Source organism: Diabrotica undecimpunctata, chromosome 1 (assembly GCF_040954645.1).
Source record: "Diabrotica undecimpunctata isolate CICGRU chromosome 1, icDiaUnde3, whole genome shotgun sequence".
Taxonomy (NCBI): domain Eukaryota; kingdom Metazoa; phylum Arthropoda; class Insecta; order Coleoptera; family Chrysomelidae; genus Diabrotica; species Diabrotica undecimpunctata.
This window is the reverse complement of record NC_092803.1, coordinates 157,607,725-157,632,485: the sequence shown is the minus strand read 5'-3', so window position 1 is coordinate 157,632,485 and position 24,761 is coordinate 157,607,725. Positions and strand designations below refer to the sequence as shown.

Here is a 24,761-nt window from a genome sequence, read left to right as displayed (position 1 = left end):
CCAATGTTTTCATTTGATTGAATCAATTTCAATTTAATTTATTTTCTCATCATTGATGTCTAGGTTTTAAACTTCAGTTTAGTAAAACTTATCGCAATTATATCAAACGTATAAATTGCATTGTCTAAACACTAAAGGACAAGGTCATAACGATTGTATAAAATCACAAACACCATTTTGGAGATTACCCAGATGCCAACCTTAAAAACTGTAGTATCTTTTGCGATAAGGAAAGATAACTACTAAGATAAAATTTAAGCATCAACAAAAATTTAGAATGGGTTTAGTTGTTTGTCTAAGTCATCAATGTTAGCAAATTATTCATTAAGTTTGAACAGTTTTATCAAAATATAGGTAACATTTAATAGTGATTGTAATAGTTTTCTAGTAAGTACCGTAGATTTACTAACATCACTTTCTAATTTTTTTCTACTTCAAATATATTTACCTTAAAAGCCACTGCTATACAAAAAATAATTACCGTCCGATTAATTCGTAAGAAACTGATAATAATTTCACACCCTTCATTATATTCCAAACAAGTAACACTAATCCACCAAATCAAGTATTATTGAAATAAAAAAATATTTTTTAAAATACAACACTATACGTGCTGTTTTAAATTGATAATTAGAACTACTCAAAATGACAGAAAACACAATCAATATATTTTTTTAAATTATATTTTATAAATAATTCAGAAATACTGTAATGTATGAGCTGGTTTTGTTGTATGATTTTATTAGTCAATATTATCACCATGGTGCTTAGTCCTTAGAACGCCCAGACCTTCTCAACCGTCTTGCGAAATTCCTGGAAAGGTTTTCCGTTTGGGAGCACCGTATATCCGCCTTAATTTTGGTCTATTTAGCTTTCTCCTTGCCACCTCGCATTAGTTGGGCTGTTAACTGTAGACGCTTTCATTTGAATGTACTTTTGAGCACACTTATGCTTGTATCTATATTATAGTTCAACGTTATGTGCGCGCCGCTATTTATTTTTTTTACACATCACTCCAAGTGTTTTGCATAGTAACTTTCTTTCAAAACTCGACAGAGAGGATTCGTCGGATTTTGCTAGGGTGTTGCCTCTGATCCATATGTGAGAACTGTGACTATCAGTATCTTATTCAGTCTTTTTTGCATTTTTCAAGACAAATGTATTAAGTATTTTCATAGTCCATAATATACTCCAGTCACTCGACGTATTCGTCTCTAAATTTTGCCGCACTGAACCGATTCACTTGAAGTTTAATAAGTTGATCCTAAAGTACTCAGCGGCGACTCGTGGCCTAAAAAAGTGGTGAAGATGAGGAAAGCTTGCCGGAACCAAAAGAAGTTTTGGTATCTACTTCGCGCCCAAATCTCATTAAAAATTCGTTAAAAAAATTTGTAAGGTTTAGGGCCTAATAACTTGAAAATAGTTTTTTAGGGAACTTATACTAGATACGATTCGTTCTGCTTACCTGGGGTATTTTAGTTCTGAACCTTGACATTTCATTGACGGTTTTTTGGCGATTAAAACACCACGCCTGCTAAGACGGGTTGGCGAGTTTCGATTCAGCCGCCCACTCTAAGTCAGATGCTGATTGCAGCCGACCACTCTGGATCAGACGCAGATGTTTAAAATACTGGTTGGTCGACCATGTAAAAGAACATCCCTTTTATCTTTATTTTTTCAATGCCTAAACGGAGTCTCTAATATATTACACACCAAGTCATTAATTTGGCCACCATTTAATATAGTCTTCTGCAGGTTATCATCCAGGGTAGAGTCGATAGCAAAAAGGGAACAGGTAGAAAGTGGAAATCATGGCTGCGAAATATTCGGGACTGGACAAACATGACTGTAGACTAATTATTTCACGTTGCAAAAGACAGAGGAACTTTTAGAAATGTGGTCGCTAACCTCCGTTAATGGAGACGGCATAGAAAGAACAAGAAGAAGTCATTAATTGGATTTATGTCTGTCTAAAATTATTTTTGTCCAAACGAAATCCATGAGAACACTTTATATCCGAAATCCGAAACAAACCACAGAGAAATGTATTAATAAAGTGCACTAAACAAATAGAATTAATACTGTGACTAAACTAAACTAATAAATACTATACCATACACTATACTATATAAAAAATATCTATATACGACTAAATTTCAAAATATTGTCGCTAAGAGAAATTTCCGAAAAATAGGAATACCAAATACACATCCAACAGTGGGTGAACACGGATCATATATTTTTAGACGGAACTGCACTTACCAGTTTTCTCAGCTATCACTAAGGATAGGCTGACGTCACGTTGCCATGGCAACCGTGAACGCTTATGCAGATGAATTTCGCATTTCAAAAATGATATTCACTCACCTATTCCTGAATCCTACACGGCTAGTGACACAGGTCAGGACTTGACCGTCAAGTACGTACCGCTACTAAAGATAGTTGCCTTTTTTAATTTTTAGATTAATTAAAAGAGAATAAATAATTGATTTCAGAATTCAGATATAATAATGTTGCTATCATTTTTTATTTATTTGTCTCAATTTAATTATATTTTTTTGGTCAACCTCACCTTCACCTACTTCACCTGGCCGGCCGCCGCTGAAAGTACTCAAAGAACAAAAGATATATAACGCCGATATGTACTTTTGCTCCAGGGGTGGTTGCCATTCTTTCCCGGGGTTGGAAATTCTTTTGCTTAAAATAATCACAAAAACCGGTAGAAGCTTAAATTATAAGGAACTTTTGTCCTATACAGTTTTTTCATAAAGTCAATATTGTTTGAGCTATTTATGGTTGACAACAACGAATTTCCATTAAAAAAAAGTCACGCTTTTTATTGGTTTCTCATGAATAACTCAAAAAATTAACCTTTGATCAAAAAGTATGCGAAATAATGAATGGAGCTGAAAAGTAATGAGATGAAAAGTAATGCGAATGGAGCTTATAGAAAAAAATGGAATTTTTTCCCATATAGAATAACGTACTACCTTTTCTGGATGTTTAAATCTCTAAGAACAATACTGGATATGAGACTCAGGTGTATAGAAAATCAACACACACCAACAGATATTTAAATTTCAAATCAAATTGCAATACATATATATTAAAAAGGAAATCATTAAATCCTTATACGATAGAGCCAAAATTACTTGTTCTAACGAAAATTCGTTCTTGGAGGAAAAACATTTGTTAACATATATTTTATTGAAAAATGATTATCCTTTATCATTTATAAATAAGGAATTTTCAACAATCGACCGAATAGAACAAAACAACTTAAAACGAGATCCTACAGCATACACAAGGAATAATACGAGGAAAATAACAATACCATACATAAAAGGATTATCAGAAAAACTTAAAAGGATAGGAAATAAGTTCAACATTTCAACAACATTCAAAACAACAAACACATTGAGATCTATTTTGTCTAAAACCAAACCTAACAATTAACAAGAAAGAACAAAGAATTGCATTTATAAAATATGATCCTTGCGAATGCGATCAGTTTTATTTAGGCGAAACATCAAGGCCATTAAATGTTAGAATTAGTGAACATCAATCTTATATTAAAAATAGAGAATTTGATAGACTGTAAACATGCATGGGATAATAAACATAGGGTTGAATGGAATGATTCAAATATAATCCTAAAAGAAACGGATAGTAAAAAGAGATAAATCAAAGAAGCGGCTCTAATTATGCTAAATGAGACCAATTGTGTCGCAAATTACTCGGCAGAATATAGTAGGATCTGGTTACCCATATTAATCCAAAAGAGAAAGTTATTAAAAAGAAGATATCAGTATTAGTAAGTCATTAATATATGGAGCATACATCATTTATGTTTTTTTTTAATAACAAACATATGTATAAAATCAAAATTTAATGTTTATTGAAAGTAAACTAAATGCACGACTCAGGTACGTACCATGACGGGCTAGTATTATTGCTAGGTTTTTTTCCTGGTTTTTCCATAATCTTATAATTTACTATGGAATCACTAACAGGAGAGTTTTACTGTCATCATGGCATATGTTTGTCTTTGTAAAGACGAATTACATGCACAAAGTAACAAAAAAAAATTTTGTTTAATTTACTAATGTTTGTATTTTGAGAACGATTTCCGAAGTGGAAATTGAAACGTCAATAGACTTACTTTATATATAATATAACTTTATATAATACAAAGTGAGATATTGTCGGTGAAAAGAGACATTTTTTTGCGAATATTTGGATCAACGTATTCAACGTTTTATTGGTTGATTTTTCGGGGGTAACGATACAAAAGTTTTTATAAAAAAAAAACTTTAAAATGAATACTATAAAAAGTTATTTGTCTATAAACTGAGTAAGTTACAGCTCATGAAAGATGAACTCTTCAATATATGAAAAAAAGGCAGTATAATTAACATAATATCCATCAGAATTAAAAGTAATGGTTATCCTTTTAGTATACATTTAAATTTAGTATTCTTCAATGGATCCAGCAGTTTTAACTAATTTAACATGCATTATTTTTGAAAAAAGTTATATTAAATTATTATAAACTATTTTGATAATTATAGAAGATCTAGAGAAAATGGGATTGCGACAATGGGAATTACTGGCACAGGACCGACAAACATGGAAGGCAATAGTAAACGCGGCAAAGACTCACGAAGAGTTGCAGCGCCACTGATGATGATGATGATGCTTTGATAATTTCTAAAAAATTGTTCTTTTTTTTTAAATAACTCAAAAATTATAATTAAAACTAAAAAATTATAATACATTTAAAAGATGATAAAATACAAAAATGTAGCTTTTTTTTTGATTAAATATTTTTTATAAACTACTGTACCGTGCAGAACAATGGAGATATCGCCGAATTGTATGTCTTGGTGTGGAAACCCCCTGTTTCGAGTGCTTTAAACCGTAATTTTAGAAAATTGAAGGACAGTTTGGGTTTCTAATGAACCTAGCTTTGTAGCCCTTAAAATTACCTTTTAAATATCTGTATATGCATATATCAAAGCTTGAAAATAAATTGACTTATTAAAAAAAACCAATGATATTTTTGAGAGATAATTCTGGAGCTTGAAAAATATATGTATTTTGGAGCTCTCATATAGCTAAACTACGCGTATTAGTTTTATAGAAATATTTCGGCACCAACAAATAATACTTTGTACTGTTATTAGTATAGGCGGTAGTTTCTGAGAGTTAAAAAAGTTGCAACCAAAGAAATAATGTTTCGTAAGCGAGGAACAAATTCTTATTACATTACGTGCATAAGTTTTGAATTTTAATTTGTACAAATATTGAACAAAGGTTGAAGAGTTTACGCTAAAGAAATATCGTTCCATAAGCAAGGAATGAATTTTTAGTTATCTAAATGGAAAATTAAAACATTTAAAACTATAAATAGGCTGTTTAAGTATTTTTTTTGCATAAATGAATGGTTTCTATGGGTTAAAAACTTAAAACTAATGAAACATTATTTCACAAGTGACTAATGAATTGTCGATAATTTTAATTCACAAGTTAAGCATTTTATTATTATATTAAATTTAATATTGCTTCTTTTGGGTTCTGCAATCAGGAATACTCCTATGAAGACTCGTATAAGACTATGTGAAATAATGGTGGGAAAGTGGGAGTACCTATTATCTTATAGCCGACAATAGCAGTTGTTCTTAGTTCAAATCTAACACGCAAGCGATCGTGTTTGTCGGAGCGTTAGAAAAAATCTAACTACGCGAGTGTTGTCGTGTGTTGATTTTTAGAGAGATCACTTAAGAAAAGGTATAATATTATCATAAAAGGTAAGATTTTTAGTGAAATACCTATAGATTGTTGAATATCCGTTATTATAAGCGCTATTTTGGTTTATTGCAGGTAAATATGGACAAGAAAATGGAAAACCAGTTACTAAAATGGTATGAATAGATAGACAGCGATGTGGAACCACTGGATTCTGATAAGGACTTAAGTAATGTTCGTTCTGAACACAGTATCTACAATACAGATTCTGAGCTGTCCACACAACATCTACCCAGTGATCCTGAAGATGCCATGGAAGACAGCGGCCAAGGTGATGGTTATCCAAGAATTTATGGCAAAGATAAAACACCATGGTTGAAACATAAGTAACACACTCCCAAAGGTAAGACCAAAGCTTATATTGTTACGAACTTACCTGGGGTAAAAGCAAAAGCAAGAGGCGCCAAAATCATATTAGAATGCTGGAAATTGTTTTCTCGGATGCTATGATCAATAATATTGTTACGAACATGCATTCGGTGTGGCCCATGTAACGGTTGCATCTCGAAAGCGCTGAGAAATTTCCGTAGATGTCTCGAGCGCGAGAGAGATTGACCCGTCAAATAGGCGAATTAGAGGTGGGATAGTCCAGAATGTTCTAGTACATAATTACTTTTATATATAACAAAGCTTCTATAAGTTAAGTTTAGTTGCTAAGATATTTTCGTGCTGTAAACTTTTAAATAAATATATTTATATAAATTTGAACCGCTCGTTTTATTTAAAAACGCTACAATATTGTAAAATATACAAATCAAAAACTGGATATGATGAGAGTGTTTTGTACTCGCCCTAGGGATTGTCCTGCTGTTGACTACGTGGAAATGCACATTTATTGGACTTTTGTTCCTTGCTGGGGTAAAGAGAGTGAAACATTTAAATAGTGATGAACTCTGGAAATTAGATGGCATAGCTTCACATATTTTTGCAGCTACTATCTCCAAGAAAACAAGAAAATCTTGTTTATTGTTATAATAATTTATCATAATGTCGCAGAGAACTAAACGAATTTTGGGATTACTTGTTAATAATAATACACAAATAGCATCAGGTAAGTTGCTGTCATTACATTTATTTGAATATCTGTTTAAAATCTGAATGTTCTACATAGCATTAACAGTAAAAAAGTTAATTTCAAAGGAGCAATCTACGTATTTAATCATTTAAACGTTTCTTTTTTTTTTCATTTAAATTTTTTTATTTTTTTTGTTTTAGACAACGAAAATAAAAGTAACGACGACAATCATACCGTTGGCGTTGATACCAATATATATTTCCTTCTGATTATTCCGATGATGATCCGAAATATGTTTCCTCTGGATTAAGGAACAATCTAGGTATTTAATCATTTAAACCTTTCTTTTATTTTTTATTTACATTTCTTTATTTTTTTTTTGTTTTAGATAACGAAAATGAAAGTAACGACGACAATCATACCGTTGGCATTGATACCAACATATTTCCTTCTAATTATTCCGATGATGATCCAAACTATGTTCCCTAAGGATCAGAAGCCGAAAACAAAAATTTGAATCTATGTGATAACAAGAGAAGTAATGTGTCATTGGACAGACTATCATCAAAAAGAAAGCGAAAAGTAACAGAAAAAGTTAAGATAGGAAGAAAACGAGTTAGAAATGAGAACAAATGGATTGACAAAAAAGTCAAAAGAGAACTTAATAGCGGTCTGTAACATAAAAACCGCAAAGATAAGTTTATACCTGCAAAAAAGATGAAGGTTCCTTGTAAGGATATTTGCAGATATAAATGTAATAGCATATTAAATTTTGAAACAAGACAAGTAATTTTTGACGAATTTTGAAAACTTGGAGATCATACCAGGCAGTGGGATTTTCTTGCAAAGTGCGTGACACAACAAGGTAAAATGCAAATCACTGTAAACAATTCTAGGAGAAACTTTTCGCGCAAATATAAATTTAATATTGGTAATACCGAGAAACAAATTTGCAAAACAATGTTCTTAAATACGCTTGCGATTTCTGAAACTTTTGTTAGCACTGCATTGAAAAAAATTAGTGAAGCTGGTACCATAGAACCAGATAAGAGAGGAAAACATAATACTAGACCGCACAAGATCCCGGATAGTGTAAAAGATAACATTGTAGAACACATAAAATTATTTCCACTTGTACCTTCTCATTATACAAGGAAAAACTCAAAACGTATGTACTTAGAAGAGGACTTAAACATATCTGTAATGCACCGAATGTACGTGGAATATGCCAAACTCAAAAAATGGGATGCCCTCGCTATAATTAGACAATACAGGGATACTTTAAACTCACAATTCAACATTGCATTGTTGAGCCATTCAAGCCTAAGAAAGATCAGTGTTCAGTATGCAGTGCGTATAACAATACAGATCCAGGGAAAAGAACTTAATCAATGTAAGACAATTACACTAGCCATGTTTTAAACAAAGAAATCTGAAAGATCCTAATAAGGAATTGTCAAAAAGTGATAAATCGTTTTTAACGATATGCTTCGATTTGCAGAAAGTATTAGTAACGCCCAAGTCAGAGGTAAGTAACTTTTATTATAAGAGTAAGCTTGCAACTTATAATTTTACTATTTATGACTTGGGCAATAATCAAAGATATTGCTACGTATGGCATAAACAAATATCAAAAAGGGGGCCGAATAAAATTGCAAGCTGTTTATGGCATTTTTTAAAAGGTGCAAAACAAGATGGCATTCGAAAAGTCGTGTTATACCCCAACAATTGCGGAGGGCAAAACCGCAATCGTTTTATTTTTTCGATGTTTGCTCATGCATCGGTGACTTCGGCTCTGGAAATAACACACTGTTTTCTTGAGATTGGTCATACCCAGAACGAAAATGACAGCATGCACGTTATGATAGAAGTTGCAAAGAAACGACATTTGAATATTTATACTCCTGACCAGTGGATTAGCCTCATAAATATGGCAAAAGTTACTTCTCCGCAGTATAGAGTGAAAGAAATGTCTCAAAAAGACTTTTTTAGTTTTAAACCAATGGTTCAGAAACAGAACTGGAAGAGAACTAACACTGCGGAGGTGGTAAAGATAAGCACAATTAGGGAAATTCACTTCGAACCGAAGAATCCTTATAAAGTTTATTTTACCTACAGTTTTGCAGAAAATTAGAAAGGACTCGACATCGCAACATCAAAATTGCGTAAACTCCAAGAATATAAACTACCACGTTTATGCCAATTTATTTTACCAATTGACAGTTAAAAATTAAATGGTCTATTAAGTTTATGTAAAGCCAATTTAATACCAGCAATGTACCATGGGTTTTTAAACTCCCTGCGGCCTGCTAGTGAAGACATTCTACCAGAGTGCGCTAAAAATCAAGAAACTGGTTCCAAATCTGAACAATAGCAGTGTATTGTACTGAGCAATTAGTCGTTAATTATTATTATAATTAGTGTTATAATGCCATTATAAACAAGTTGCTAAAAATAAAATATTTGTTAATTTTATTTGTTTTATTATTGTAGTATGTTTTTATAACTGATATTTTTGTCGACGAAGACTGTAGTAACTCATTCAAAATCCAAAATCGAATAACCTTATGAAATTTATATTCCTTTGCAATAATTCTGATTGCACAAATAATTACTGAGTGAAAAAATGAAAACCGTAGTAGTGATAATTAAAAAATTACAGAACGTCACTTTTCACAATTATTTTTAAACGCAATTATCTCGGAATGAGCGATCTTGAGTTACGACAGTTTTCGTTGGGAGGGTCGATTTGTATTATTTCACTCTTGTAAATTCTTCACAAGATTGTGTAAGATATTTAATACATTATTATTACTTCTTTCACTTTTGTTTCGAAATAATATTAAATAAGACGAAAGAATTCACAAATTTCTGCTGTTAGGTAATTAAGCAAAATATTTTAATAAGAATTCCAAATATTTCTATGTAGATTGTTTCATTTTTAAGAGAAATATACGAGAATACCTGATAAATTTATAAATCTAAATAGTTATTTATATGTATTAAGTGGTATATGGTCCAATAAACAAAAAATATAATTAAAAGCACGTTTAAGAACGAATTTTTAAAAGAATTGTAGTTTTGTACCAAAAAAGTTTTGGTATGAAAATATGAATTTGTGTCAAGAGTATGAGTTTAAATAACGGCGTCATTGTTTAAACATTAATTTTATAGCAAAAATCGCCAAAAATCAATATTTTTTATTTTTTTTTAAAACTTCTTTCTTAACTAGAAGTTTTTATTTTTGTTTTTTAAAAGGTTATGAAACAACGATTTATTTAAAACCTTCTAAATTACATTTGGTTGATAACAAATAAAAAAAAAAGTTTTATTAAAACGTTTTTTAAGCTATCTCGTACGGTTCTTATATTTTCATTCCATAAATAACAAGGTTTTTAAATCAGTTGTACATTATGATCATTAGCATAAGAACTATTATTCATTTTAAAAGTTTTAAGTTTATTTATAATTTTATACTTAAAATCATTTCTTCGTTTACTAGAAGCAATAAATCTCGAAGGCTGCTGCTTCAGCAACAATACGTGATGTCGCAATGAATTCTTTCTCGCAAATCAGTAAATTTCCTATCTAACTTCGTCAAATGAGGTAAAGCTCCCACATTCAGCACTTCAGCAACATTCATAGTAAATAACTGCATAAAAAATAACTTTATAAGATCGATTTATAACGTTTACAATTAAAAATTGTTATAATAATTAAATGAAAAATTATTAAAGTATAAACGGTGGATCAAAATTTTTACAAACAATTAAAATCAAAACAACTTAGACATATTATTGTTAAGTGAGGAATGCAGTTCATATCAATAGAGCAGTTGTCTGTTTTGTTGTCAACATAATTTTGTTGTTCTATTTAAAAACTTTCTTTAAAAACAAGTATAAAAATAAATAAAAAAATTCAATAAATTGTGTACACTTTAGCCGCACTTTGCTCTGCTTTTTCACTTTCACTCACTTATAGCACTAACTCAAACGGCTTCGTTCTCTTAAGTCTTCTTATCTGGTTGATGTTGTCTAGAAGTTTGATGGCCTAGATGTTCACGTGCCTGGAGAGCCTTTGTTCATGACTCTCGGCAAACTTATTTATTGTCTGGATAACCGTATCCATCTGGAGGTCTCGATGAAGATCACAGTTTCTGAAGTACCATGGAGCGTTAACGATGTTCCTTAATAATTTATTCTGATATCGTTGTATAATTTGAATGTTACTTTCTTTTGTACAGTAAAATAACAATTTGTTATAAGTAGACAGAGTGGATTTTTTGCCATCAACTTGTACATCTTTCTAAACTTAATTTTGAATTCCTCTTTTTTCTTCTTAATATGTGCTTTCCAACGTAGCTTGAAATCTAATGTAATACCCAAATATTTTGCCGTATTTGAATAAGGTATTTGGTTTATATTTATACTAACTGGGATATGTTGTTCTCTTTTGTTAGCAAAATTGACATGAACAGACTTTGTTTCATTTAATTTGATACGCCATCGCCTGGTCCAGATGTTAATTTGTTCAACAGAGTTCTGTACCATGGTTGCCGCATCCTCGTCTTTTGTCCGACTGCTAGAATGCATGTCTGCAAATATCGCAATTGTATTAGGTTCTAATGATAAAATATCGCTGGTATGGAGCAGGTATAGCACTGGTCCCAGGATACTTCCTTGTGGAATTCCAGCTTTAACTTCTCTTAATTCTGAATATGCTTCCTCATATTTAACTCGAAAGTATCTGTTGGATATATATGATTCTATTAGGTCAGAATATTGTTTTGGTAAACAGCATCTCATTTTATGATACAATCCGTCATGCCACACTTTGCCAAAAGCCTGCGCTACATCGAGGAACATTTCGGAACAGATTTTTCTTCTTCTAGATCTTTTTCGACTATATATGTTATTCTATGCACCTGATATATCGTTAAGTGGCTTGCTCTAAACTCAAACTGATGATTAGGAATAAGTTTTTTTTCCTCTATAATCGGTTTTAGTCTCTTCAAGAGTAATTTTTCGTATAATTGAAGAAGCCTATATAAAGAAGCTTTTTGTGGAGGTTTTCCTGGTTTTAGTGTCATTTTAATTTCTGCCACCTTCCATATTTTTGTTACGTACCTCAGCCTAAAGGAAGCATTTATAAGATGTGTTAATTTTATTATAGCTTTCCTTGGAAGTTGCTAGATTAAATACAGGAGCTTTCTTTGGATTTACATTTTCTTTTATTTCCAAATATACTTCTATGGGACTCCAAAATGACGCAAAAAAGTTTACGACTTTTACTCCCTAAACACCGCTACGGGCTTCCCTCTAAAATCCCCCTCTCGTAGGGTGGTAAAAACGCAAAAAATTCGATATCTTTTGATCCAAATATCCTATCGACCAAAATCAAGATGCTTTTTAAAGACAAATGCACTTAAGAAGACTATTTTGTTGGGTGTAGTTTATTCCAGAAGTTTTGTTCTTTCGAAAAACGTACTAGTCTTCTTAACTGCTTTCCTTATTCGCTTCGGTCCTCATTATTATTCTACAAACCTCCAATGGGGGAATACTTTTATTGGAGATGATAGTTGGCAGGGTGCATGTAGATATTCGATAACTACATCATTATTTATATTTTCACCTAAATTTGGACTAAATTTGAAATTATAAATGTATTTTCTAAATATTCTGCAAATACATTGGCTTATTTATTGTTAGCCTGCGCATAACTTCTAACACGTTTTCTTATTGGAGGACTTGGTAGTGTCGATTTCTTGAATTTTTAGTTGCTCTCCATATAGAGTAGTTATCTAGAGAGAGATTGTTATAGAAATTGAAGATGTCATTAAGAGCTTGATTTGGCGCTGACGTTAGCTGGTATGTTAGTCTATTTAGCTGTGTCTTATTGAGTGGATTTCGGGACTTTTGCCATTTTGCACGCACTCCCTTTTTTCGGTCAGAATTTCCTTGATAGGTAATGACACATTGTTGTCTTCAGGATTAGCGGTTTTACTTATAGGAGTAGATTTAAAAGCTACGTTTGTATTACAGCAATTAGCTTTTGAACTTAAAATTTCAGCCTATCAAATATTTTTTCGGTGATCTAACATTATATTCTGGTAAATGATATTTTCAAATTGTTCCCAGTTTGTTTTTTTGTTAGATAGTCTTAATGACTATTGATTGTATATTATAGTTGTGCTTAATGTCATTATTATGGTGCTATGGTCTGATCTTAGGTCAAAACTAGGCTTTATATTTGAATGCGTATTAGAAATTATGCGCAAAATCTTGAAAATCCGGAATTTTGTTATTATCTGCTGGCCAGTATGTTGGTTGTCCTGTGGATAAGAATTTTTTCTGTTATAATCGATGTAGGTTTTACCTTTCGTTGTAGTTAGTCGTAATCCCCATAGAGTATTTTATCATTCCAATCACCTGCAACCAGGAGGTGCGAGCAAAGGGTTCAAAAGAAGCTGTTGTATTCTTCAACTAGGACATTATGTCTAGGAGGTGAACAAATAGCTGCGACAATCAATGGCCACGAGAACGTTTCTAATCTGATTGAAGTGCTCTAAATTTTAGGTGTGAAACAACTTTATAAAATGTTGTGTTTAACAGATGATCTGACAATGATTGCTGATCCTGCATGCGCTGTTCCTTAGGGATGCTGGGTAAAATATGTTACATAAATACATCTATTTTGTTAACTTTTTAAAATAACGTAATACCTTGGACATTATTGATTTGTTTGGACATGATTTTAGGCCGTTGACGTTCCAGGCCCCTATTCTTATTTGTTTAGCCATTTATTTGTAATATTGCTTATAACTGTTATCAGTATGTCGAGAATCATATTGTTCTGATTAAGCAACTGATTAAATAACATTTTAAATTATATATATATACACATAGTTGATGTTTGGTCATCAGTATATTGTTGGCACTTTATTAACTGGCGTTCTGTATTATGCAGTAGAAGTCTGTCGTTGACCACACGTCTAAGAGTATTGAAGTGCTACGTCTGGTCCACTTTGTTCTATGGATGTGAAACCTGGACAACAAACATATATCACTCACACATATCTAACGAACGCGTGCTAGAGACCGTGCACAAAGAGAGAGAATTGATCAACATCATCAAAATGGGAAAGATCCAATACTTCGGTCATATAATGAGAGGACCTAAATATCGCTTACTCCGGTTAATCATTCAGGGCAAAATCGAAGGAAAACGTTGGGTCAGAAGAAAACAACTGTCCTGGCTGCGTAACATTAGACAATGGACAGGTCGAACGGTCGAGGAACTGTTTCATCTAGCTGCCCCGAGAATCATTTCATCAGTTTGTCAATCTGACGATAGCCAACGCTTGAATACAAGCACGGCACACCAAGAAGAATATTGTTAACAGTTTGGTTTCTGTCGGTCTCTTATTCTTCTAGTACTTAAAATCTGTTGTTTGTTGAGGTTTGTATATTTTGCTTAGTAGGTCTATTTATTTGTAATTTTTTCTTTTTATTGGTATTTTTTTTTTGTCACGAGGGAGTTTCATATTCATTTGTATGGGAGAAATTTGGGTTTTCGACTGTATGCTGGGTATTGTATTTGATTTAAATGAGTATATAAGGGTGCTGCATTTGTATTAACTTGAACCGGTGGAGCTAGTTCTCGCTGAAGGGTAAATTAATTACCAGAAGTGTTAGGAAAGGGTTGTAATTAATTTTGGTGGTACTGTGACATATCTACCGATATTGAGTTTGACTGTTGTAGTAGTCAAACTCAATATCGGTAGATATGTCACAGTACCACCACCACAGTACCACAGATATGGTTATTGGTTGACTGGATCAGTCTGCTATTTGAGATTTAATCCGGGTCTATTCCCGGTCGGGAACATTTTTGGTGTAAGGAAGTTTTATTGAAATATTAAATTTTAATCCTTTTGTGTAGTTGGTTCTCTCCCATGAAAACATTGATTACGACTGTCAAATGTTTTATTTATTTCGTTTTTAATCAGCTGTAAATTTATTTTTATGTAGTGATTAGATAACCTTCGGTTAAGTTAAGATTTAAAAATACACAAGGAATTTAATTCCTTGTCTTTTCTCTTCTCACAATTTTTAAAAACATCACAACTTTCTTTTTTACTTAAATTTAACAGAGCCACCCACAAACATTTCATTTTTACAGTTCTTGTCAAGATATACCAATAGTCTATTAAGCTCATGAACTTATAACTTATCCTTTTATATTTCTCATGTACCTAGTGTTGCTTTATAACAGATAGGGCCTTTTCTTCTCAAGTTATAAGTTGAGTACTGTACGATCATCATATTACAAAACCACGTCCCAACCATCAATTTTTATTCATCTCATATATTTGTCAACACACACAAAACAACTAACCAACTTCTTCCGTGAACACCTAATCGGTTATTTATGTTCATGAACTTGTAACTTAAAAAGTTTTACATTTACCAGGTACCAAATGTTGCTTTTTAACATACAGGGCATTCTATGCTTAAGTTATAAGTTAAATATTACATGAACATTAAATCATAAGCTTTTATTTTATCCACTCAACAACACCTTCAAATATAAAATATATTAATTCATATTTCACCCATTAACAATAAATTTTCAAGAATCCAAATTCCCACATATGCCTGGTTTCCATTTTCCAGGTACCAAATGTTGAAAAACATAAGGGGCCTTATATTAGAATCTCTAATTTACACCACTTTAAGACATATGTGTAGTTGGTTGCCTAACAATACCCACATAATTTTCTCACCACATATATTAATCATGTTCTTAAAAATAAATTCAGGACAAATTAACATCTTAAAACAACAACACTGATGGTTGCTACTGTTACATTATGTTAGTTTTAACTTTTTTCAATTTTTAAATAGCGTTGGCTTCTGTCTTAATTAGACTAACACATAAAGTTACACTGACTGCTTTGTTCGGACTTCCGTCCTAACTTGTCAAGATTGTCAGTTCAATCAGTTGCTTTCATCAAGTTTTCGTAGACACATCGTCTCAGGACCAGCAACTTCACGTGAAGTCATATGTCGCCATGTTACCAAATCCACTGGCAACTTTTACATCATAATATTTACCACCATATATTGTAAACTCAATCTAAAAAAACAATTTTTAACGGGTTTTTACCCACATATTTAGTGGCTCAATACATGTATACCCACCTAGTAAGTATTAACCAAATTTTGTATTAACCTTGGTCAAAATTTAAATTATACATTCTTTTTTATTAAATGGTTATATACTTTTAAGGTGCACTGATGATGGAATATGGATTGCGCAAACGTTTTGTGATATAGCCCGATTGGGTTTTTAAAATTATATATCTTTTATAAAGGATTTTTAATAAAAATTTTTTTTTTTATTAAAATTATTTAAAAATACTTATTCAGAGGGTAGATATTGCACTTACACTTCTGGCATACTTTTACAAATTATGAAACTGTTGCTTCGTGAGTTATTTAGTAATTTCGAAATTTCGATAATGTTACATATAGCTGTTGTTAACTGTACAATGGTTCAACTGCACACGGATGTGTGCAGTTAAACCATTATAATTATAATTTGCGGATAGTTCATCAAGCATATCTAGCCCTTTCTTTGTCATATTGTAGAACTCTATTATTTCTGGGAGTGCCTTATAGTGTGCACTTTATAGGAGTGCTCTGGGAGATACGTTTAATAATTTCCTTAAAAGTTTTTAGAACACTAATTCTTTTTTATGAATTTGAGCAATAATTCGTAGTATGTGTCAAACATTTTCTTTCCAATATATGTGTTATATTTTTGCTTTTTTTGATCTTTATTTATATAACTATACTTTTGTTTTTTTTTGGTAAATATTTGCATATACCTGTCCTTCATTCGATTAAGTTGTTTTAATATTATTTAAGAAATTTTTTAACAAATATATTTTTTAGGTTTGAGATATGTCGTTAGCAACATTCCATGATTTTTGCAATAATCTCTACCAATGCGCAGAAAAACTGGGTAACGAAATAGAAACTAACATAAACTCCTCACAAAATCTCATCACAACCAATGAAACAGTGGATGTAAAACTTCCCCTGGAAAAAGTAAAATTGTACCACTATTGTGAAATAATAAAACTCTTACAAAATATAAAAAGTGATGTTAAAAAAATACTCTATCACGAAAAATCTATAAACACATTAATATCTACCAAAAAACTCTCCGCTGAAGAAATAAAACACTATTTTTCAATTGAAAATGTAAACGAACAACGGAAGTCTAAAGAATATTTTATAAGACAGGAAAGAAGAAGAAAGGCTTCTCAAGTATCTCTTTATACACTAAGTACGTGGGAGGCTTATTTACAAAACAAAGAAGAAGAAGAAGCAGCTATTCCAGAAGTAACAATTGAAGCAAGTGCAGTACCCAAGAGAACGGCTCCAAAGTCCAGAAGAAAACAAAAGAAGTTTATATCTTCCACCTTTAATGATATCTTGGAAAACGTCGACAGCGATATTGAGAGTAACTGCAGGTCTATAGCTGAAGAGAATGAAGATGAGAATGACATTGGTAATGAGATAAAACTCAATAGACAATTTCAAAGTTATAGCGAAAACAATTTAACAGAAATGGTTGCGCCATCAGAGCTAAGATCTTGTGTTAGTGTAGATAATTTTGGATCTACGAAACCAAAAATAGTGGATGTCTTGGTAAGTAATATTGTTATAGTTTATTCGTCTTCCGGGTTTGGACCGTGTCATTTGTGATTGACCCAAAAGTGGGTTCATCTCGACGTTTCGCTACAATTGTATGTAGCTTCTTCAGGAGAACAAAAAGAAAAAGAAAAACAAGAGACAGGAAGATGGGTAGTTAGCAACGGTAACTCAGTTACTCAACGCAACCAGAGGCGAATACTAACTACCAAGATGGGCATTTGGTCACAGTAACTCAACTACTCAACGCAGCCAGAGGTGAAAACCAAATGCCAGGACAGGGATTCACGTCCAACAGCTCAGAACACTAACGCGTCGAGAGGCAGGGAGTGAATCCGAGTAATATTGTTATTTAATCATACGTTAGTGGTTACTAAGAATGACATATTTAGTGGCGTGGGGGACAAAATGTCACCCATTTTTATTTGCCATTTTTTTTAGTTTTAGCTTAGTTTCTATGCAAATTTAATCAATACGGTGTATTTATCAAGATAAAACCAAAAAATTATTATAGTCCAGTCACTGTGGAGGAAAAGAGGTCAATACCTCTAAATTTTTTATACCTGAATCGATTTTGCTCAAAATTTGGAATTAGGCTTATCTTACCTCCCTCTTCAAAAGTTGTATATGCGCTAGGTGAGCTTTTTATTTTTAAGGGGTGAAATCACCCCTTATTGAAAATAATGAAAAAAATTTATATTAAAGCATTTTATGGATTTAAATCGTGTTAAATTAGGTAATTGAAATATTGTCAATTATAATAATAGATATTGTGTACATTCTCAACCCTTAAATAATCTTAGAAACCACCCCTTTTAATAAAAATAATTGTAAAAAATCGTTTAACAGGTTCAAACGCTTTTGTAGTGCATTTATATCATCTACAATGTAATTCTCTGCTTATATAAAATAATTTTATTTGATTGCAACACTTCAACCCTTAAAAGCTACCCCCTATATCAAAATATATAAAAAAATCTTTTTAAACAACTTCAAAAGTTTTTAATGTACATTTATATTCAAAAATTTCTTTCTTATCAATAAAACATTTTTTGATTGGTTGCTTATTTTCAACCCTTAAAAACCACCTCTATGCTCACGAAACAAATTCCCCTTTGGTAAATGTCTATATAAAAAAATTAAGTATACTCATGATGTTTTTATTGTAAAAAATTATGCATGAAAATACTTTACATTAAAAAGTATACAAAATATATTTACAAAAATAAAAATTATTTACAATATATCAAATTATTCATTGTCTGAAACGTCATTTTCGTCGTGTTTTAACTCCACCTCTTCGTCTATTGCAGGACAGTTTTGACAATTGTCGCCAGAGCATGTTCCACACGTAGCATTGCAAAATAATAGACCTAGTCTACGACAGCCACACGCTGAGCCGCAACCCTTTTTGCAATTGCAAAAAATCATTTTCAATAGTTCTTCTGGTGCAGGTGAACTTTTCATTTTTATTGGTTGTTAAATATCATCACTCTTGAACCATCCCCAATCCGTTATATCAATCTCTTTGTTTCCAAGCCATATCTGAGTTTGTAAATAAACCCTTTTGATATGCTCAGAGCAGAACCCAGAGCACTTACAGTTGGTACAAGAGATGATAATTTAACTGCACTATTTTTAGTTGTGGCTTTAATAAAGGCTTCGTATCGCATTTGTTCAAGTAATGATGAATAATCTTCGACCTTATTCATTTTGTTCATGTGGGTGTCTTTGGCAAGGCCATACAGCAAAATTGTACAGTATCTCCCAGCTTCTAAAATGTCTTCGAGATCTGTAGCACTATCATAAAATATTTCTGCTTTTTCTCTTAAATCAGACCGATTTTCTAAGAGATCGATGAATTTTTTTTTCCTTTGTTATAAAATGCTGACGTATCATCACATCCAGTAAAGCAATGAGCAAAAAGTATTAGCTTTGCACAATTTGGGTATTCTGATGCAAAACTTTTTGATGAATAAACTACTGAAGCTACATACAACTTTCCTAAGTTAAGAAAATAAATTTCTTTATCCATTCTTGCTTGAGCAGTCAATATTACCAATATGTCAACATCTTCAGCTACTATAACCGTCTGCTGAGGTGATTCATTTAGAGTATCTACTTCAACAATTGATAACACTCAATAGATTGTTCTTTCAATTCTTCCATAAGAAAAGAGATAAACCGACTTTTATTTTTATAATTTGATAAAAACTTATCTCGGCCAACACTAACTTGCATTTCTTTTGTGAATTTATATTCTTTAGAGGCAATTTTTAAAGATCTGCGGTTTCTTTCAGCTGCCTTATTATTTTCTTTGTCATAAGCATCAAAAACAACACTTACGTAATCGCCAAAATTTCTTTTTAAATATTTGACGTATTCTTTTAAAACGTTTTCATAGGTGCAGTTTGTTGGCCATTTAACTCTGTATAAAAGCATACCTCCATCAATAACATGCTCCAAAATTTTTTTAGAATAACTCCGTTAATTTTTAAGCTACAGTGTCCATTAAAAAAATATTTTGAAGGTAATTTCAAAAGCTACAAGACTAAGTAGATTAAAATATGTTAAAATTCTTCCTTTTTAAATAGTAAAGGGCCAAAGTGGTGATTACAGGTGTGTCAGCCGCTGTATCTCAAACTTCAATTGGCTATATTTCTATTATTTTTCGATCTACAACAAAAATAAAAAAATCAAAATTTTTGTTAAGAAAAAAACTATATTTTGGTATAGAACCATCTTTCACGTATCTCTTATAGTTTTAGATTTATTTTGAAAAAATTTAAATTTTTAGATAATTAAAAAAAAAAGATTTTTTAATTTAAACATGATTTTTTCAAAAAATACGCATTTTAATTAGGCTAAACTTTTAAAACTTATAAATAACACTAAAAAAAATGAATTTTAGAAGATATAAGTTTAATGTCAATTCTGATCGAAATAGTGTTTGTAGTGTGTACTTATACTGCTCGTTTTTTTTAACGCTAAAGTAAGTCAAATTCTTTCCTTCGTATTTCGCTTTGTTTTAATCGAAATGGCTTTTAACATAGCTCATTTTAAAGGTTTTTTCTAGCTCTTTAAAAAGTGTTGTATGAGTTTTTATCAAAAAAGATGTCCATTTTCCGATATTTGATGTTAAATGCATCGAGTATAGTATCCCAAAAATAAAAAGTCATCTTCAAACAATTATAAATCGCTTAGTATTGTACTTATAAAACTTAGTAAAAAAACAATCTCTTTGTTTTTTTATAAGCTTTATTTTTGTTTATTATTGATTTTTCCATAAAACGCTTTGTTTTTGAGTTATTCGTACAAAATCATTAGAAAACATGTTTTTTTTTGCGAAAAGTTTACTTTTTCAAGTGCGTATAACTCAAAAAGTATTGATTAAGCGAAAAAAATTTATATGACATTTTTTGTTTAAAATTTGATTCTCTATCAACTCCCGAAGTTATTTTGAGTGTAAAAAGTTCAACCCCCTAGATGGGGTGCCAACCACCCCAGGGGTAGAAGCACACATCGGCACTATATAACTTATGTTTTTTAAGTAATTTACTACCCACTGTAAAAATTTCAGATAAATCGGTGCAGTTATAAAAAATTTAAAGGGAAAATGCCACAGTAACTGGACTATTATAATAAAACTTTATTTTCAAGTAAACGATAATACATATATAACCTTATTTTGATGGCAGTTTATACATATTTCTTTCAAATGGTCACCATAATTTTATTTTTCACATTTGGAACAGCATTTTCTGGTGGTTTTATCCCGAATCTTTCCACATACATAACATCTTCCTCGAGATTCGGTTGTATCTTCGGGTGTCTGCTCGTCTTCGTCAATACTAAACAGCAGTTTTGCATGTTGTCTTAGATGCCTTAAAATGTTTGGATTTAGAGACCTTCGTTATATTTGAGGTTTGATGAACTCCCAACTCAGGTTTTGCAAGAATCTAACACGTGATATCTTCCCGTTCATATGATGGCGATATTTGTAAATGCACAGAGCATTTATTGCGACAATGTCTACCAGATTGTAGAACAGTACCAACGGCCAACGTCTAGTGTTGCGCACAACATTATTAGGCTGAGAAAGCTGGTCAACCAGGTCGACGCTAACTTTGGTCATATTATAAAAAGTCACGACCTTAGGTTTATTTTTATCTCCAGTAGACTCATCTATATCAACAATGGAATAGAATGTGAATAAAACTAGTACAGCCTTGTTCTTTTTCGAATTAAAGACCAATACGAAGGAATGCTCCACTCTATTTGGTATTGGAAGGAATTCCTTTGTTATTTCCCGTATGTTTTTTTTTTGTCGTTCCTACGTATGTTAGTTTTTTTTTCTGTAAAAAGCCTTTTTGCTAAAGGAATATTGGTGAACCAGTTATCGCCTGTGATATTTAGATTAGATCCAGGTACTAGTTCAACTAAACGCAGCACAACTTATTCTCCCGAGTTGCTTACTTGGTCAAGGACATTCTTGCTGCCTACCTACATAGGCTTCCAAATTTAAAGTGTAAGCTATCTTAGTGGCAGTTAAAGCAAATACTTTCAGGCCGTATTAAGCCGGCTTATTCGGTATGTATTGTTTAATCTGCATCTACCTCTAAATGCTAGAAGTTGTTCGTCGACTGTGAGGTACTCACTTCGTGAAAAGTACGCTTGAAAATATTTAAAATTCATTCCAGCACATCTCTTATTTGTGCCAATTTGTCAATGGCTTTTTGCTTATGTCTATCAATAACACTGTTAAACCGTAAGCATCGCATCAAGAATCAAAATCTGTATTCACTCATAGATAAGTAGCAGACCATTTCCCTTTGAATTATCCCAGAAAGTATGTAAGTTTTTCTTGGATGATTGCAAAAAAACCTGAGAAACAATAGTAAAAGGGCTGTGAGAGTTCTGCGTATTTTCCCATGTTATATGTTTCCTATGTTAAATCCCATAAGAAATCGCTAAGGTCCATTCTGGTTATTTTTGGCTCATTTTATTGCGGGGGTAAAACGACTCGTCCGATCGTGACGTGCAAGATATCGTCGGAAAGGGAGGGAGGTAACGAATACGTTAAAGCAAAAAACAAAGATGGCGGCATTGTCAAAACGGCACTAAGCTGTTAACGTCTAAACGGCTTGACGTACAACAACGTGCAATGTATCGATGGAAAGGGGAGGGCTCAACAAATACGTTAACACAAAAAACAAAGATGGCGGCATTGCCAAAAGGACACTAAGCTTGTAACGTCTAAACGGCTTAACGTACAACAACGTGCAAGGTATTGATGAAAAAGGGAGGGGGTAACGAATACGTTAACACAAAAAACAAAGATGGCGGCATTGCCAAAAGGACACTAAGCTTGTAACGTCTAAACAGCTTAACGTACAACAACATGCAAGGTATTGATGGAAAGGGGAGCCGGTAGCGAATATGTTAAAATGAAAATCAAACGCAAAGACAATGCCAAAACGGCACTATATCGTATCTCCATCGTTATTCGTCAGATAACTATGCGTTTGATTTTTATTTTAACATATTCGCTACCACCTCCCCTTTCCATCGATACCTTGCATGTTGTTGGACGTTAAGCTGTTTAGACGTTACAAGCTTAGTGTCCTTTTGGCAATGCTGCCATCTTTGTTTTTTGTGTTAACGTATTTGTTGAGCCCTCCCCTTTCCATCGATACCTTGCACGTTGTTGTACGTCAAGCCGTTTAGACGTTAACAGCTTAGTGCCGTTTTGGCAATGCCGCCATCTTTGTTTTTTGCTTTAACGTATTCGTTACCTCCCCCCCTTTCCGACGATACCTTGCACGTCACGATACCACCATAAAAGGAGCCAAAAATAACCAGAATGGACCTTAGCGATTTCTTGTGGGATTTAACATGGGAAAATACGCAGAACTCTCACAGCCCTTTTACTAACAATAAACCAATAAATGCTCGAATTTTCATTAAATCTGCAGATTGTGCATTTCGATATCATTGAAAATTGTTGCGGATTCTATCTATATAAATATTAGTGTAATGAACTATTGTGTTTTTTAATATCTCATCGAAAAGAGACTGCAGATGTCAATTATGTTTTGTGTATTTTATTATGTTGTGTGCACGAGTTCGTACGTTTCTTACAGCGCCTCTTTTACTCCAATTTGTTCAATCTTTTCCCGTGTAATACTCTTCCGCTCGATTGTCAATTTCTTCACTTTCATCTCCACTAGTATCACTTCTGTCAGTTTCATCTGCTTCTTGTTCGGAAGCCATATTATCTTCAGTCACGTGGTCTTCTTCTCCAAAATTGCTTTCATCGTCAGTATTAGATCCATTCTCGTTATCACTCAACTCCTCGAACTATTTCAACCAAAGGTCATGATCGTTACTTCTTTCAAATTTTTGCTTCTTCGTTTTCTTTATTTTGTTCTAAAAAAAAGTAAAATCCAGTAAAAAACACTTTAATATTATTATGATATAATTCGTAAGTACTATCAATATGTGCTAAAAAATTAGTATAGTTAGTAGACCAAAATCGAAAACTTACTTTGACAAATTTAAGAACACGGTTAGTGGCGTGGGGGACAGTCATCAACCACTAAAAGACTTATGGAAATGCTTAGTCACTAAGCACGTGTTACTGTACACAACTATGTTATAAATTCACTCACACGCTGCTTGGAAGGTACTGAAGTCTAGGTAGCGCTGACACCTACTGTTTTAAATCTGTGAGTAAAAAAATATTGGAGTAACTGACGTATGTAAATACCGTGAAGAGGTGAAGAAGTGGACTTTGAAAAAAATAAATAAAAAAATATTTATGTGCGGACTCACAGTTTGCGCACGTTGAAAAGTTAAAAGAATTGTTTGTGGTTTACGCTATCCTATATTATAGGAGGCGGTAAGATGTATAAATACTGTTCCGAATACCTGATGTCTTTAATACCCAAAAGCCATGAGTTTTTCATCTATTCTTGATAAAATTTTACTATTTGGGATCGTTTTATTCTATTCAAAATCAAGAAAACGTAAAAAGTTTAATAAATATATTTCATCTAAACTAATATTTTTCTTTTTTTTTTAGTACAAGAAGCCAGAAGTTACAGAAATAGGTTTAATCCAGAAAATATTTTATCCAAACGTTGGACATGTTTCATAGGCACATATAAATGTTTTACTTATACCTATTAATAATATAAAATATATTTATCTAA

General features: G+C 32.2%; 2 protein-coding genes across 3 annotated transcripts in view; one reads left to right on the top strand and one right to left on the bottom strand.

The window, feature by feature from the left end:
* LOC140432420 (synaptotagmin-12-like) overlaps positions 1–576 on the bottom strand; it is a 169,595-nt gene extending 169,019 nt beyond the window's left edge. Inside the window, exon 1 of the mRNA XM_072520309.1 lies at positions 449–576. The gene's annotated coding sequence lies outside the window, so the exon portion shown is untranslated. The remainder of the gene's footprint in view (positions 1–448) is intronic.
* On the top strand, positions 229–24,761 carry LOC140432422 (uncharacterized). Of its 2 annotated transcripts, none has more exons than XM_072520313.1 (3): positions 229–354; positions 16,783–17,544; positions 24,632–24,761. In XM_072520313.1, the coding sequence occupies exons 2-3, from the start codon at positions 16,792–16,794 to the stop codon at positions 24,704–24,706; spliced, it is 828 nt and encodes a 275-aa protein (XP_072376414.1). In that variant the 5' UTR covers positions 229–354; positions 16,783–16,791; the 3' UTR covers positions 24,707–24,761. The 2 variants fall into 2 exon arrangements, with proteins under 2 accessions (XP_072376414.1, XP_072376413.1); XM_072520312.1 differs by having other exon boundaries at positions 237–387.